The sequence below is a fragment of the Copidosoma floridanum genome, unplaced genomic scaffold (assembly GCF_036245765.1).
Source record: "Copidosoma floridanum isolate Cflo_tuat_1 unplaced genomic scaffold, Cflo_Japanese_pri ptg000013l, whole genome shotgun sequence".
Taxonomy (NCBI): domain Eukaryota; kingdom Metazoa; phylum Arthropoda; class Insecta; order Hymenoptera; family Encyrtidae; genus Copidosoma; species Copidosoma floridanum.
The window spans coordinates 12,359,623-12,377,220 of record NW_028321890.1 but is presented as its reverse complement, the minus strand read 5'-3'; the positions used below and the strand labels follow the sequence as shown (position 1 = coordinate 12,377,220).

Genomic DNA, 17,598 nt, shown 5'->3' with positions numbered 1-17,598 from the left:
TTAATAAAATCATTTATGCAAAAAGAAGAACCCTCAATTTGCGAAAAGTGGATACAAATCAGTTACATGCACTAAATTTATCAGTAAATATGCAGTTGTTACAGCAAAGAATCTGCAATTCTTATTGCCTACGTATAAAGAAAGTGAACAAACAAAGTAATGATGAGGACCAAAATGAACAGTTTGAAATGGTACGTTACTATTGTAATGTACAAACATAAGGTGTATCATCATATAAAGTCTTTGTAGTTTGTAGTCTTGTGATTAGGCTTGTCGATGTCATTAATAAAGTACTACATTTTTTACAGCCACGAATTAAAAAAGATTTATACAGTATAGACACGGCTGATACAATCAATACTGGAGAAACTTCTAGACCATCAGGTGAAAATGCTATACTAGTGAATTCTCGTGTTGATTTTTGAATGAAGGTCTAATTACCTTAGGATTGTCTTCCATGAAAAAAAAATTTAGGCGAAGAAGTTACTCTGAGGAAAAAGCAAAGAAAATTACGGAAGTTGCTAATAAATAAGTTTTTAATGTAAATGATAACGATCGAATCGTTGAAAATTTAAATTGTTAGGAACAATTATAATTTGTTGATAATTCTTTTCGAAAGTATTTTTTATTGAAGCTTATATTATACCTCTAAAATTAAAAAAATTTACTCAACAGTTCAAATGGAACTGGTGCCATGAACTTTAAAAATCCTTCCCTAAGCCCAAAATTACCGAAAACGTGAAATTCCAATTCTTTCTAGAGTCCATAGTACGGTAAAAAAAAAAAAAATTCAAAAACATGGGTCTCTCTTTTAGTATAGAACTTATAATAAAGTTTCAGCTAAATCAGAAGTACGTCAATTAAAATAACCTGGAATCATTTATTTCTTTCTGAAAATACCATATAGGCTTAAGGAGACTCACAACTTAATCCCTAGTCCAATTGAGCGTCCAACCTATGAAAGCGTCTTTAAATTGATATTGCATGGAAAGTTAGTTGTTGAAGTTTGTAAAAAAATTCAAGGCTACTTTTTAAATCGTTTTATTTCTCTTACTTCTAATTTAAACTTTAAAGTTTTATAGTTTATTCGTAAACGTTTCTAACCCTTACTCAGAATCTTTATATGATAAAGATTAATTAAAAAAAAAAAAAAAAAAAAAAAAAAAAAACAAGAATTCCATTTTATCAGCAATGCATAATTTACTAACTACTTTTTAACAGTGTGCACAAAATTTTATGAAAATGTATTGGGTAAATTTTTATACTCGATCTAGAAAAAATTTTATTTTGATTTGCAGAGCTTGATTGTGGTTAAGGAAGTACCCAAGCACTGAGTTTACAGAACAGGTTTTATTAAAACTTCATACAATTAATGCTTTATGTACTTGAAATACATTTTAAAATTTTTGTAAATGTTCGTTACTTATTTAAGGAGAAAAATTTAACGTGTAATCTTAAGTGAAAAATCGAAATGATGTCATTTTTAACACATCTAAAATTTACTAAACATATCCTTATGAAAATTAGTAAAGGTATAATAAAAAGTATGAGCAAAACTTTGGTATTTTTATGGTATGTTGAGCTTACTTCTGTATCTAACTATAAATAAATTATTAATGACATTACAACACTATTGGATGCACAGTGACTTTTCACGCGCATGTCATGTTAGTGATAAAAACATAACTCCATAAATTTTCAATTTTTGCTGATTATTCAAATTTTTTATGAGGGATTAATATATACTCAAATGCTAATTTTTTTTTTTACACCTGCTCTAAAAATTTGATTAGTTTAGTACACTGGGGTATATCCTCAAGCAGCAGATGATGCTCTTTTCTCTACCATTATCAAGTTTATAACTACTGTATTTTTTACAATTGGATTGATATCTTTTAAAAATTGATAGGTTATTATTCTTTTTCGTTATGCTAATCTGTTGAGAATCACGTAAGCTTTCTTGGGTTAGTTTTTTTGTGTATGCGGTAGTTACATAAATGTACTTTCTTTAAATGAGCACGGATAACTACTCCTTTTAATAAGACTACGTGTTGCAATGTCCAACATTACCGCTATGCAGATCGAAAAGTCAGTCGGTGGAAAAAATTGAAAAAGTCCATATTTCCCTGATAATCTGATTATACTTCTAAATTTTATTTAGTTGATAGAAAGTTTGTAAAAAGTGTAAGCTTTCTAAAAAATTGTTCCTTTTTTTGTAGAATTTTGATTTTGACACGATACACATAATGTTGAAAAAATATGATGACTTCTTGAATAGCAGTTTTTATATTCCTTATGCAATTCATAAACCATTCAATGTTTTCCATGCTGGATGTCGAAAAAGTTCACTATTTGGTTTTTATAGAACAGTCGGAGATTTTTCTCAATGGTGTTGGGGGGGGGGGGGGGGGCTCGCGAAAGAAATTTTTCTCGAGACAGTCAGTGCTCATTTATCTGGATTAGTTTGTATGAGACCCCACTGTCAGCCAGTTCCCGTTGAGAGGAGCCAACACCTTGCAGAGGCGCTTCACGGGTCTTTTCTGGGTGGGGCGAACGCCTGGGCCAGTTCGTCGGGTGAGCTCACCCGCAGTCCTTAAAACATCGGCATAGCTAGATTTATGAGTGAAGTTATCTTCTCTATAATAAGTCTAAAAACTGGCTGGGGTGTTCTTTCTCTCTCTCTCCTACCCAAGGTTAACACCTCGATTTTACAGTCTCTAAATCATGTGTGAGGGTTGATCAAACGCCTCCCTTGGTCTGCGGATCAGCCACCAACTTTCTACCATCCTTTCTTTTGTCTTTCCTCTACTTTTTTATTCTTTCCTGTTTAAAGGGCGCATAACCTTTGCCATCACTTCCTTGGAAAGAAAGTTGCAGATGGTCGGCGCCTGCACAGGTGTATATGGGTCCACATGGCTAAATCCGACTCCATTCCTGTGGCATACCTCTATCTACGCACAATGTCTTTTTAAAAATGTTTTCCTTCCCGCTATGAATGCACAACTCATAATGCGATGTAATTTTTCGCTAACAATTATCCATATAAATAACACTTATTACTTAATTACGAGGAATTACAATCAACAACTTAATCAGCCGGAGTAGACGCCTCTTCTGCTATGTTCGCTGCCTTTTATTACCACAGATTTCCTTCTTTTAATCAGAGCTGAAATTATGTATCCTGTATTGAAAAATGACACTGTTATTTCACAAGAATCAAAATTACGTTGAAAATAATAGTAATTGACACAACCTCTCAGTTTTATCGTGACTTTGGTAGTGAAAACTTTTATGAATTTTTCTTTGAGTGTGCTGTACTTTGTGAGAGAATGAAAAATAGACGAAAAAATGTGAATGGATAACTTTAAAATTCTCTTTAAACAGACACGATGGTCAGCCAGTGGTTTTTAAAATTCAGAAATCTGGGATAAAAAAAATAGAAAGAAACAGAAAAAAGTTGAGGAAGAATACAAAGAATATAGAAACATATTTTATAGAAGAGGATAAAAGCATGAGTACAAAATGGAGACACTATAGATGGTTAAAAACGCATGGAAGTCCTCATCAGAGATGACAAGAAGCAACAGTAAAAAGAGGAAAAAAATATACATATTTATTGAAAAAGTATGAAAAACAGTCAAATAATTTAGGCAATCTTGAAAATGAGAAAAGCGTACATGTGCTTTCTCCTTCATTTTTTGTATACTTGTCCAATCTTTTTTTGATAATTCATCTGACATGACAAGCAGATATTTTATTGCAAAATTTTAAATATACACCTACACTTCACAGTAAGTAGGGCTCATGTTGATTAGATAAAGCGTTCGCTAAATTTTTACGTGAACAAAATTAGTGGAAAATTCCAACTGGTCGGTATTACTATACTACCATTTATCCTTAGAATACAACCATCTAAATAGAAGTACAAAAATATGCTCGAAACTAGTGAAATCATTCATTAACTTCGTGCTAAATAGTCAATGAATACCAACTTTATAAAATATAATAATCCAATTAACCATTGAATTTTCGACGACGACAGAGAGAAAAAGAGTGATAACTATCATTGTTTAACGTACTCAACTGTAGCTCTGTACGAGTCCTAAAGTTGTGACACATGTTCTCTTACGTTGACCCATGCAATTTGTAGCAATATTCCATTGAGTCAGTCAGCTACGTAGGTATATTAAGTAAAAGTTGACCGAAAGTGAAGAAAGAAAAAAGGTTGCGACACCAAAACTATCTTTTACAAAAGACAGAAGCTGCGCAGCGTTTTTTCTGGAAAAATTCCGGACATTTGAGGTAAGTCATAATTCAAGCGGCGCAAGGCCACCAGGCCAGATAGGTACTAGACACATAATATACGCCACACAGTGGTGAACCAAGAATGCTCGTTTGAAGTATCCCGAATTCTCGAACACGTCACGCCATTCATGGATCGGGAGATACATGCTTACAGAGTCGCACAGGCACAGCATCGATTTCCGGACCTCGAAAATGAAAAGCACCCACTGGAAGTGACGCCTCAAGCCAAAACAACGCATTGTTGCGGTGAAAGTCAAAACCCGGAGTTTTACACCGGCCGCCCCTTTCCCCCATGGGGTCGTTTATTTTATTTGCCAGTGCCTCTTTACAAGTCAACACCTCACTGTGCGTACTGGGAACGCTTTTTCCTGTCCCGTCCCTTGCAGTAAAATAATCAATCAATGTTTTTACCCTCAAATGAACATGCGCGACCGCATGCTCGACGTTAAATTGTAAATTTTACAAATATGCTTTTATTGCCCTCTCAAAAAGGAGCCATTATGCCGGTCCAGCATGCCTGGCCAATTGTCTCTGATACACATTTTTATGTATTTCATTTCCGTGAGCCTGGAAGAGCATTTTCTTAAAATTACCTGTCAGTACGTAACAAATCATCTCCGATGGGATATAAATTTTTATTACGACAATCTATCACTTTGGATTCTAGCACGGATTCAAGGATCAACTCGTAAAAATTTTTCAGCTGATTCTCGGAAACTTGAGAGGGACGCTTTAGCACGTCATTAGGATTTTTTTTGACAATTTTTTTTTTTTCCTTTTTTTCAATGTATAATGTAAAAAATAGGAATTCAAACATAGTTTACAATGTCTTTACGCGCAAATAACTTTTCAATTCTAGAGTGCTTTCAATGATTTACTGGATATTTTTTAAAAATCAGTACATTCTCGATAAAAATAAAAGATATTAACAGAAAAAATTCCTCTTTAGAAGTTAGTAAAAATTCTTGTATCTATTGTACATACGTTTTTATGGTCTTATTTAAGAGTTTAAATTCACAAGGGCCTAAAACACACTTTTTATTAACCGTAATTTATTATTTATTTTAAAAACGTTTGTTTAATAATTGCTACATAAAATATCATTATGCTACTTCAGAAAGCTCACACTTATGAAAAACGAAATCGTTATACTACAACTCAGTAAAATACTTCAGAACATAAGCATGATCAATTGGACTATCAGCATTTATTATAAATTTTTCAATATCCAAACTAAAAATTTGTATTTACGAAGAAATCACTCTAAAAAATGAGAATTTTTATGAGATGTATTTTCTACAATCATTTTAAAGAAAAAAAATGTATAGGAACCCCATAGCACAAAAAGTCATTTGAAAGCGATAGTTAATAATTAAAAAATTAAATATATAAATGATGAAAAAATTGCCAAATATTTTGACAACAGCAAAAGTGTTGAAAATAAAAAGTGAAAGTGTTTAATAATAAATGGAAAACTCAAGGGTATTACCAAATTTACAAAAAAACGTAAAAAATCTCACACATCTGCAAAAAACTCTCGCAATATCAAGTAATATCATCCTGACGTTGTATTTGAAATAAGCAAAAAATTTCAACTTACGAAATCACGCATTGTCATCATGTTTGCTCGAAGGAGTGCTAAATTTTTTGATACTGTCTTTCATAATAATACATTTTTGCCTGAACTGTACGAAATATATAACAGTCCTATTTTCGAAATTACGAGAGTTTGGTATGCGTGAATAAAAGAAATTTTTAACTTGTAAATTAAAAAAAAAAACAGCTTCATTGTAATTATAAAAGTCTACTCTCTTTGTTGTTACTAAACTTAGAAAATACTTTCTTGTACTGTGATACCCAGAATTGTTTCCAGTTATAACAAATAAGTAATGGGTTTCAAATCAATTGTTTGATGCCTAAATGTAACCAATAAGAAAAACTTTCATTTAGCTGTTTTCATTTAATATTTAAATAGTAGATTTTTAAATGTATACCTACACCTTAAAATATAAGTAAAACTTAGTAGTCTTACGATGATGTGACGTTACTGTCGTAAATATGCATAATTATCTTATAAAATAAACTTAAAATACATGTATGTTGGATATCCTGCATTATACATTGCAAACTAATAATTTTCGTCTCCAGCCAAAGACTATTGAGCTCTAAAGTTCAACCAAATTTTTTTTTATGCATTATGAAAACTCGAGGTAGAATTTTGAAGGTAGAACAATTAATAACGACATCGTCAATTGTTAAAACCAATTAAATAAATAAATTTTGAAAATATAATACTTTGCTAAGAAAAAAAAGTTGACATAATCATTATTCTTGCTTCTCAAAGTAAACTCTCTTGTAAACAGGTAATGATAAATAATAATAAAAAAACTTTGTCGTGAACTTATTTCAGTTGCAGTATTATTTTTATGTTAAAAATTTTTCTAGATAAAAAAACCGATTTTTGATTTTTAGTATATATTGTAATCAACAAAATATATCGAGGATTAGTTACGAATTTTTACATAATTTTCCATCGTAAACTATTTAGGTATTCGTAGTTTTAGTACAACTTAACACTCGTTTTTGAGAAGTTACACGTTCGACTAGTAAGGCGACAGTACTACCTTAATGAGTGGTGAAAGTAGATAATTTTTGTGAACTTTTATCTACGGGAACTTGCAAAAATTTGAAATGAAATTTTACTATGTTTCATTATTATCTATCTATTTTTACTCTATTTATATATCTTATCTTATTTCATCCTCAACGCCAGCTGTTGAAGGTACACATACTGATGTAATGATTGGTCTTAAAACGAAACAGAAGTCAGGTAAATTACAAAGACATATACATACGTATTAAATAATATACTGGCAATTCACATATGACGCTGCATCATAATGTCTGAGAGTCGGCTAAAAAAAGAATTGACTGGGAAGATAAAAATTTTTAATTGTTTGTTATATATGTTGTATATTTATGTGGCTTCGCCCCTTTCGTGTGTGATATAAAAATAATTATTATGCAATATAATTATAAATAAAAATTAAACGAATTCGTCTGGGATCCACTTAAAATTCTTAATAGAATACTTGTCTAAAAAATATTATGCTTCTAAGACTGTATCACGTTTGGCGTTAAAACTTAATATCTTATTGCACTGCCTTTATTGAAATCGTTTTAAAAAACAGCTATTGACACGTGGAGAGAAGATTTACATGAATGTTTACCTTGAAAACAACGGTAAAGTTGGGACGCTATGACAGATACCTTAATTACTTTTATACATGTGCTAAGTAAAGTAAATTATTGTTTTTTACCAGACAGACCACGTCATTTAGTAATTTAATCCGGGTTATTTTGCCATGTATACATATATAAATGCCTTTTTGATATATTCAAAATGTATTTTATGTTGAAAAACATATATTACATATTCACAAGTTACATATTGTTTTTTTGCTTCTGTTGGTAGAGCTATATTTAGTATCTATACACTGAAAAAAAAATTTCGTCACTTGAAATAAATGTATTTATTCGAATTCAAATTATTTGAATCGAATAAATGTTTGTTTGAATTACATTTCATTTATTAGCATTAACTAAATAAATAATTGGTGAGACAATACGATTTATTACATAGTCAAATATTTAAGTGAAATAATTTCATATTTAAAATAAGAAAATATTTATTTACTTTGACTAAACACTAAAAAACTTATTACTTGATTTGATTGAATATTTTTTTTGTAAGTATTCATCTTGATTGTTTGCATCCTTAATAAACAATTTATTTAGTCAACTAAGGGTGTATTCGAACTGATGAAATATTTATTTGTATGGATCCAAATAAATAATTATTTGATTCAAACACATCATTTTGAAGAATACAAACAAAGAAATTTTTTAGTTCGATCAAATAAGTACTGGTATTGAAAAGATCCGCATATTTAGTTGGTCAAAATAAATATTTATTTACTTTGACTAAACACTAAAAAGCTTATTACTTGATTTGATTGAATATTTTTTTTGTAAGTATTCATCTTGATTGTTTGCATCCTTAATAAACAATTTATTTAGTCAACTAAGGGTGTATTCGAACTGATGAAATATTTATTTGTATGGATCCAAATAAATAATTATTTGATTCAAACACATCATTTTAAAGAATACAAACAAAGAAATTTTTTAGTTCGATCAAATAAGTACTGGTATTGAAAAGATCCGCATATTTAGTTGGTCAAAATAAATATTTATTTACTTTGACTAAACACTAAAAAACTTATTACTTGATTTGATTAAATATTTTTTTTGTAAGTATTTATCTTGATTGTTTGCATCCTTAATAAACAATTTATTTAGTCAACTAAGGGTGTATTCGAACTGATAAAATACTTATTTGTATAGATCCAAATAAATAATTATTTGATTCAAACATATCATTTTGAAGAATACAAACAAAGAAATTTTTTAGTTCGATCAAATAAGTACTGGTATTGAAAAGATCCGCATATTTAGTTGGTCCAAATAAATATTTATTTACTTTGACTAAACACTAAAAAACTTATTACTTGATTTGATTGAATATTTTTCTTGTAAGTATTCATCTTGATTGTTTGCATCCTTAATAAACAATTTATTTAGTCAACTAAGGGTGTATTCGAACTGATGAAATATTTATTTGTATGGATCCAAATAAATAATTATTTGATTCAAACACATCATTTTGAAGAATACAAACAAAGAAATTTTTTAGTTCGATCAAATAAGTACTGGTATTGAAAAGATCCGCATATTTAGTTGGTCAAAATAAATATTTATTTATTTTGACTAAACACTAAAAAACTTATTACTTGATTTTATTAATTATTTTTTTGGTGGGTACCCCACGTTTTCTTCGCTATTCGACTTTGGGGACTCAATTAACTGACTCTCATACCTCCAGGAAAAGTACTACTTTGCTCCCTGATTTCAAGGAGTATAGTAGTAAAACTAAACTAAAGTAGTAAACTAAATATGCGGATCTTCTTAATATCGATACTCATACGATTGAACTAAATAACTTCTTTGTTTGTATTCCTCAAAACAATTTTTTTTGGATTCATACAAATAAACATTTTATCAGTTTAAATACACACTTAGTTGAAGTAAAAAAATGTTTATTAAGCACCAAAAAAATATGCGATGCTGTGTATAAATAGATATTTATTTCATTCGAATAAACTAATGCTTTATTCTTCATAAATATTTTCTGGTGTCAAACTCGAATACCTTAAGGCTATTGTATAAGTTTTTTTTTTCGAGAGGTACAACAGGTTTTAGGTCAGCGGTCTACGTGTCAGCGTTCCACGCGGAATGTCCGGGTTCGATTCCAGTCAACTTAGGATTTTTTCACAAACATTTCAGCTCTTTAATAATATAATTTCTTCATCTACTTATAAATAATAATAATCATAATAATAAGAATGATAATGATAATAATAATGATGATAATAATACATTAACTTACAATATATATAAAATATAATACATATATCTGTCTATATTAAATATGAATACGCTAATCGAATATCTAAGTAAATCCCTAATAAATGAATGTCTATATACATATAAGATGATTAAATAATATCAAATAAATAACGTATGTTTCCAGGTATAATTTTCTATTTATTCTAATAAACTTTTTTTCTATAATAATGGTTTTTGGATCAAATAAATATTTTGTTAACATTAAGAAATATCTATTACACACTGATTAATATTTAGTACAAAGAAAAAAATATTTAGTATGCTGTAAGCTTTTGTAAATAAAAGTTTTAAATTTAATTACTTATTTATTTGATACAAATAAAATATCGTTATAACCAAATAAACATTTTTTAGATTTGAGTATTTATTCATTTGTCACAAGCAGTTTTTTTTTCAATTCAAATAAATGCACTTGTCAATGTAATAAGTACTCACGCGAAGTTGATAAATAGTTATTAATGCTTAATAACTATTTCTTCACACTTTATAAATGTGTATTTACTTATATGGTATGTTTATTTGAAACAAATAAATATTCACTGTAGTTAAATAAATATTTATTCTGTGATAACAAATATTTGTTAATTTTAAGTACAAGCGTTTTCGACTTAAATATGTGTTTATTGATTAAAATAAATTTTTTTTTAATTCCAAGTAAATTGACATATTAATTTAAAAAATATTAATGCAGAATTGATAAATATGTATTAGTATTGAATAACTCTTTTTTTTATAATAAATAAATATTTATGTAACAATATTTGATGTGTTTTCAAAAAAAATAAATATTTTTTAAATTTTAATACATTCTTACTTAAATCAGTATCAGATATAGTTAAAGTAAATAATACATTATGGTATCAATTAAATATTTAGTACTTTCAAAAATGAGAGATAGTCTCTGCAATTAAATATTTATTAGGGCAAAATATAAATTTATATGATTCAGATAAATCTGTTTATTAATTCCAAAAAAAATATTTTTTTGTTTGTATTCTTCAAAATAATTTATTCGATTCAAAAAAAGTTTTTTTGTTAGAACGAAATTTTTTTTTCAGTGTAGAGTTGCTATATAGAGTTATACATGGCAAAAACTTTGTTGTATTTAATTAAATAAATGTATAATATGTTAACCATAGGGCTTCCCTAATTAATTAAAATTGAAGTATTTTTTTCAATATAATAACTATTTTACGTTTTTCTTCCTCCCATGCACTTAAATTACAACATCCACAAATGGTGCATGATTAACCTTCCGAAATTTTCATGTAACGCCTGCATCATTTATGTCAGAAGGCGTCCGCTCATATGTTAATCATCTTTCGCACAGAATTTGCGGAAACTAATAAATATAAATCTCCAAAAGGCGATCGCCCCCGCGATGCTGTTTGAAGAGTGAGAGATGTGCGAGCAAGCCATGGATTATATATGACGCACATTAGGTACATGAAAGTTTTAAAGCAAGAAAGGTAAATAGTTGGTAAGTGCGTGGGTACAGAGAGTGACTCTGACTTTGATTTATCGTCGTATGGAGGCAAAATTATTAAAGTGATTGTGCAAGTATGCAATAACACGCGCGCGTTTGTTTGTGGCGTATTGACGCCTGCAGATGCTGACTCCACCATCGCTTCTTCAATGTCACGCGCGTAAATGAGCCAATAAAGGAGAGAAAGTGCAAGTTTATGTAACTTCAAAATGATTTAAGCCACGCCAATTTCATGATTCGCGTTATTATTAGTCTCACTCGTGGGTTGATTAAACGTTTTCTCTTAACGCCCTTAACAACTCATTACATACGTTAATTCTTGTACAGTTGTTCACGGAAAAAATACATACAGTGATTTTTACTTTAGAACTATGATAAAGTTTCGTTTTGAAGGGTAATTTTTAGAGCAAATGTACTGTCAAAATCTTTACCGTGTAGAAAACGAGAAGTTTATTAAAAAGTTTACAACAACAACTTGTTAATCTATTATAACAGTGTAATATTGAAATATACTTATTTGTATAATCATGATGCTAACAAATTTTTCAGTTATTGTATATATTATTTTAAAAATAGTGTTAAAATTCTAATAACTAAAAGTACACGATGTAAATGATAATTATGTAACACACGCTTATATCTTGATGTATTATGTAGTTATAAAGAAAAATTTTAATAACCCTCCTCCCCCCAATTTTGAGTAAATTTCTGAAGTTTCTTTCCTTAAAGTCAGGTGAAATTTCCTTAATTTTTTCCTTAATCACCCCGCTTTAACAGTGGGATACGGTACTACTTAAGGTGATTCTTCACCTAACCCATTTACTTAAACTTACAGGGAAACTTGGAGGGATTGTTATTAAAGTTATAAGACATCTTCTCTTAAAATTTCAAGTCCCTTTATCAGGCAAATTTTTAAAAACAAGTCAGTCAAAAAATTCACTTGTAACATGTATTCTTATGTAGGTTACTTTTCCATACTACGATATCATGTAATATCTCGTAAAGTAGACTTAAGATCGCAATAGAAAAAGTTTGCAGTGAAAGAAGAACTTTTCAGCTTTCTAATAATATAACAAAAGTATGGGCTAATCAGGGAAATAGTATACGATATTTAATCGTAAACGTAATCAGTTATCGATCATGCAGAAATCGGCGGCAACGTCTGCTTGAGTAGGAGCGTACATGCCATTTTCAGAACCTTACGTCAAAAAAAAATTTTTTCATAACTCTTACTCTGACTTTATTAGTACGTTTATTTGTATGTAAATGCAATGATATTATAGTCAAGTGCCAGTACAACATATTTTATGTTGCAAATAATACGCTAATCGAAAATTAGAAAACCACAGGGTCCCGTGTCGCTTTGATACGGCACCATCGTGAAGAACCACCTTAACCATTGGTTTAGTATTGATAATTTTTTTTTAATCATATGGCAAAATTTTGTTGAAAACATATTTTTTATCGTAGCAGATAATTGTAGCAATCATATAGACAGCTGCCTAGTTTTGACAATATAAGATTTGCCTTTTTTTATTACCTACGTGTGTATAATGGAACCTCTATTCGGCTACATGTGAACGATGGTTTCGATGTTCTTGCATAATACGTCACAAAAACAGACGTTGTACGTTGTTTTTTTTAGTATTTGCACTGTCCTCATCTTATTACTGATTACTTATTCATTAATTTATTGTAGTGTCGTGATGGTAAACCCAAGTTGAAACATTAAATGCTGTACCGTGACTCTTTAATCTGACATTTGTTTTTGAAATGCAATATTTTAAATACAATTTTATTCAAACAAAACATTTACTTTAGCAAAGTAATAAATAAATAATTTTATTTATAAAAGGATTTTGTTTAAGATATTTGAAATTAACTATTTTAAGTACTTCTCTTAAGATATTGCATTTAATGTTTTTTTGTACTTAAATACAATTGAAAAAAATTTTTTTAATTAAAATATTTTAATTCAAATAAAATATTTGCTAAATTATTTTATTTTATTTACTATTTCATCACGTTAATCAAGTATTTTATATAGTGTTTACATAACTTTAATTAAAACTTCGAATGCAGCGTCTTGGAGTATTTAAACTTTATAAAATACTGCCCACCTCTGAGCTCAGATGTAGAGTTAAACTTGCATTCTACATTATGAGACGCTTGCAGAGACTAAAGGGAATCACAATGACTTAGAAAAAGCTCTTAGGAATTTTACTAGTATGTAGCCATTAGAGCGTCTAAATTTGGACTCAACTTGAAAAAAGAAATGGTCACCGCAAAGTGGGTTCTATAACAGATAAAAAAATTATTCAACAAGCGTCTAAATTTATGAAAAACATAGAGTCTTGCATTTAAGGTATGATTAATGCATGGTTTGCCAGAGCAGAAAGTGTAATTTTAACCGTAGGATTTTAGTTGGAGTTAATTCTTATAGTTTACTATTAAACTCAAGTTAATTTTTTATTTTATCACCAAATGTCAAATAATAAAATAATACATCACACATCAATTTTTCGGCTATTTCGAAACACTTTTTGTTTTATCTTATGTTAAGATGACACTAAAGACATAAATGCCAAACAAAAATAAGTCTATTTCAATAAGATCTCTAAGTTTTTTGTTTAAAATTTGGTCATCAAAAGACACGTATAAAAATAACATGCTTTAAAACGATTTCTTTGTTTAAAGTGTTAGGACGACAGTATCAACAAAAATTACTTATACAGAAAAATTTTGTTTTTATGAGATCTACAATTTTTGTATTTAAAATCTTACCTACAAATGTAAGTAGAAAAGTTGGATGCTGTCAAACGAGTTTTTAGCCATTTTGAAACGATTTTTACCATTTACAGCATCTAACTTTTCCACATTATATTGACAGCTATAAATAGAAAAACTTACTCCACAAAAAAGTTTCATTTTAATGAGCCTCACAACTTTTCTATTTAACACTATGTTGCAGAATTCAAATTTTTTCTGTTCACGGACAAAAAACAATTTTTTCGCTGTTTTCACATCTATTTTTCATTGCAGATCACTTGCATTGTATTAAAGAGTAAATATGTCGTACAAACAAGCAGCTCAATTCATACAAAACACTTCGTCTATCATATGAGGCTCAACCAATATAGGAGGTGCCAGAGCAAAAAGTGTTATTTTAATGATAGGATTTAATTTTTATATTATTCTGTTATCATATCCAACTAAGTTTAATATCGATTAGTCGAAAAATTTGATAAAATGCATATATTCATACATACGTACATCATGTATCCAACCTAAATCACCCTCATACTAGGTTCAAAATTTGTTTTATACTAAAAATAGAAAATTCATGAGTGGTTACACTTTGTCTCTGAAAAAATTGTAAGGGAATCTCATACATTGATCGTGCCTAAAAAATTATATTTTACTTTAATCTACAACTTTTTCATTGAACGCAAACGTATAAAATGCACGTGTGAAAACTTAGAGCCACTCCTGAACTCTTAGAGTTTTATAGTGAAAATATTTTCAAAATTTTTTCCTCCGATAAAAACTGTCGGAATACCATGCATCAACTTACACATTCAACTCGAAACTACGAACAAAATTTGAGCCCATTTGGATAAGAATTACTTGAGTTAGTCGAAATACTTGATTACGCACATACATGTCATACATGCATACACCATGTGATTAACTCGGATCACCATTATACTAGGTTCAAAATTTATTTTGTATTAAAAATAGATGATTTGTAAGTGGTTACACTTTTTTCTCTGACAAAAATATAAGGCACTCCAATACATTGGTTATGCCTACAAAGTTGGAGTTAGAAGAGACAAAAATCGATAAGATGGCTGGAAATACCACCATGACAGGTAATTTGAAGATTATTTTGTCTAATTTATTGGTAGTTTGTTAGAAAATACGCAGTAGAACCTCAGCATAGAAGTCATATAGCTCTGTTGACCATGTGTGTAACGTGAATGTACAATACCCAATTTCCATTAGTAGCAATGGTGAAAGCTTTATGCATGGACGATACGATGTTTGACAGCTGTAGAAATTTTGTGATAACCATCTGAAAATAGACATGAAGCACGTGCAGTACAATGTAACCATAACTGTAACGTAGTTTTTGGAATAGGCTGCAGCCAACGATCGAATGTAAATGTTTCATTTTTATTGAAAAAGTAATTATTCAACTGAGAGATTTAAATGTTGTACACGTGCTATTTTCACAATAATTCGTCAAAAATTAAAATCTTGGCTCTAAGAGGGTCACATATTAAACACTTTCTCTTCCAAAATCGGTAAAAACAAAAGTTTTAACATTGTATTAATACAATTTGCTCATAGAAGAAAGGTATTGCGTAATCAAAGTAAAAAGCTGTTGTTAAATTTATAAAAAAAGGTTTAACCCAAAATTTCTATCATGATTTAAGAGTGAAACACTTTTTTTCACTTTATAACTAAGTTTGAATAATTTATTTTACACGGCTATGGCGGCATAATAGTTAAGGCAGCGGTTCTTGTAGCTCGGGGGCTTGGTAACACATGCTCACGTATTCGAGACCCGGACTTTGCTCTCTTGGCTCGTATCTCTGGGAAACTAATTTTTTCATGTACGTATTTCCAACTGTGGTCCAATAGCCCAAAAGCCATGTAAATTATCGGTCCCCATTCGTGATTGATTCAAAACGAATTTGAGGCAGATTTACACTATATGCCAATTATAATAGTATATACATGTACAATAACCGTTGTGCGCACAGTTCGTCAAAATTTATGTAAAAAAAAAAGTTTTTTATTTGAAAAAAAAAGCATTCTTATGACTCGAAAATTTGAGTTACGATTCAGCTGTAAATTGGGACATTTCAGATATATCGAAAGCAATAGTTTTGGAAAACTACATTCTATCATAGACAGTTTTTCTCCGACGATATCAGTTGGCGACATAATCACTTTTTCAACTTGTACTATAGTTCTTTTTTTTTTGTTGCTTCGTATACAACACTACGCCTATATACGTAAAAAGCTAAGCCAGCAAGGTATCCTTGATCACGCAAGAAATAAAAGTGGAAAAGAAAAAAAAAAAGGAACTCCGTACATTTGGATACATTATGCATAAGTGCAGGCACATCAGCCATTAGACGTGGAAAAATGAGGCACCGGGGCCATCTGTACGGCCGACCGGCTTGTGCGCGATGAATGGACCAAATATTTATTGTGGAGCGCGTAATTTGAGGTGCGCTGGGCAAACGGAACGATGTACACTTATTGTGGCGCGCCGGAGAAAACAAACAAGAGCAACGGCTGGAAATGCGCGGCGCATAGAACACGTCTTCAGCTGTTTCGGGCAAACCAACGCGTGTTTAATACATCTAGATACTCGTTGGGCCGTGTGCGAGGAAAGGCGAGAAGAAAGAAAAGACATGCCAGTAATGCCCCCTACCCTCCCCTCTCGGCCATCCAAACACTGCTGCGACTTCCGAGGAGGACTCGAGGAGAGAGAGAGAGAGAGTGGGTGGTATGTGTTGCAGCATCGGCATCGGCGTGAGGCTCAAAGGCACCGCCGAGTCAAGAGAGGGCCCTTTGCGAGTGCAGGGCTGAGGGGGCCCAATAATAGCCCTAGAATTTATTTACCTGGGGTGCGAGCTGGAGATACTGGTGGACGAGCGGAAACGGGATCGGGAACGGAATCGCAGTGGGCGCGCGGAATGGGAATTTATCTCTCCCTCTCGGCTCCTTTGCCGGGAAAACGGGACTCTCGGTGGCGTCATCCTCACCTTCGGCCCGACTTTGGGGATGAAGCTCTCCGGGATGTCCCTCCTACTGCCAGCTCTCTCTCTCTCTCTTCTGCACATACACCTTTCCTCCTCCTCCTCCTCCACTGCTTTGGCTTTCTCACTCTCGGCGTATCCGCGCACACTTTAAGCGAGATTCGCTGTAATTCCTTATAACGGTTGATAATCTGCATCTCGTTTGCGCGAGCCGAGCCGGAGCCTTCGAGGAGCTGAGGAAAAAGAGAGGAGGAGAGGGTGGAAGCCAGGATAAATACATACCCACCCGTCATATTCCTTTTTTTTTTTTTTTTTTTTTTTTTTTTTGCCAAACTGCGCAGCTCCGCCGTCGTGGAGGGACATCAGTGGGTTCTTTCTTCAATTGGCTCTGTGTACACGTTCATAAAAAGTTAAAAGCTTTATGGACTCGCCGAGCCCCGGCTGCGAGATCGTAAGAGTGCCGTTGTTGAGATTAAAAAAAAAAAAAAAAGAAAAAAAGTG

At 31.0% G+C, this 17,598-nt stretch overlaps 1 protein-coding gene across 1 annotated transcript in view; it reads right to left on the bottom strand.

Annotated features, from left to right (window-relative positions):
* The window catches only part of hh (hedgehog signaling protein), an 86,429-nt gene extending 69,039 nt beyond the window's left edge, over positions 1-17,390 (bottom strand). Inside the window, exons 1-3 of the mRNA XM_089590671.1 lie at positions 17,380-17,390; positions 17,186-17,245; positions 16,961-17,114 (exon numbers count right to left, since the gene is read on the bottom strand). Of these exons, the coding sequence (XP_089446797.1) occupies positions 16,961-17,114; positions 17,186-17,245; positions 17,380-17,390 (225 nt within the window). The remainder of the gene's footprint in view (positions 1-16,960; positions 17,115-17,185; positions 17,246-17,379) is intronic.
* Positions 17,391-17,598: the final 208 nt, after the last annotated feature.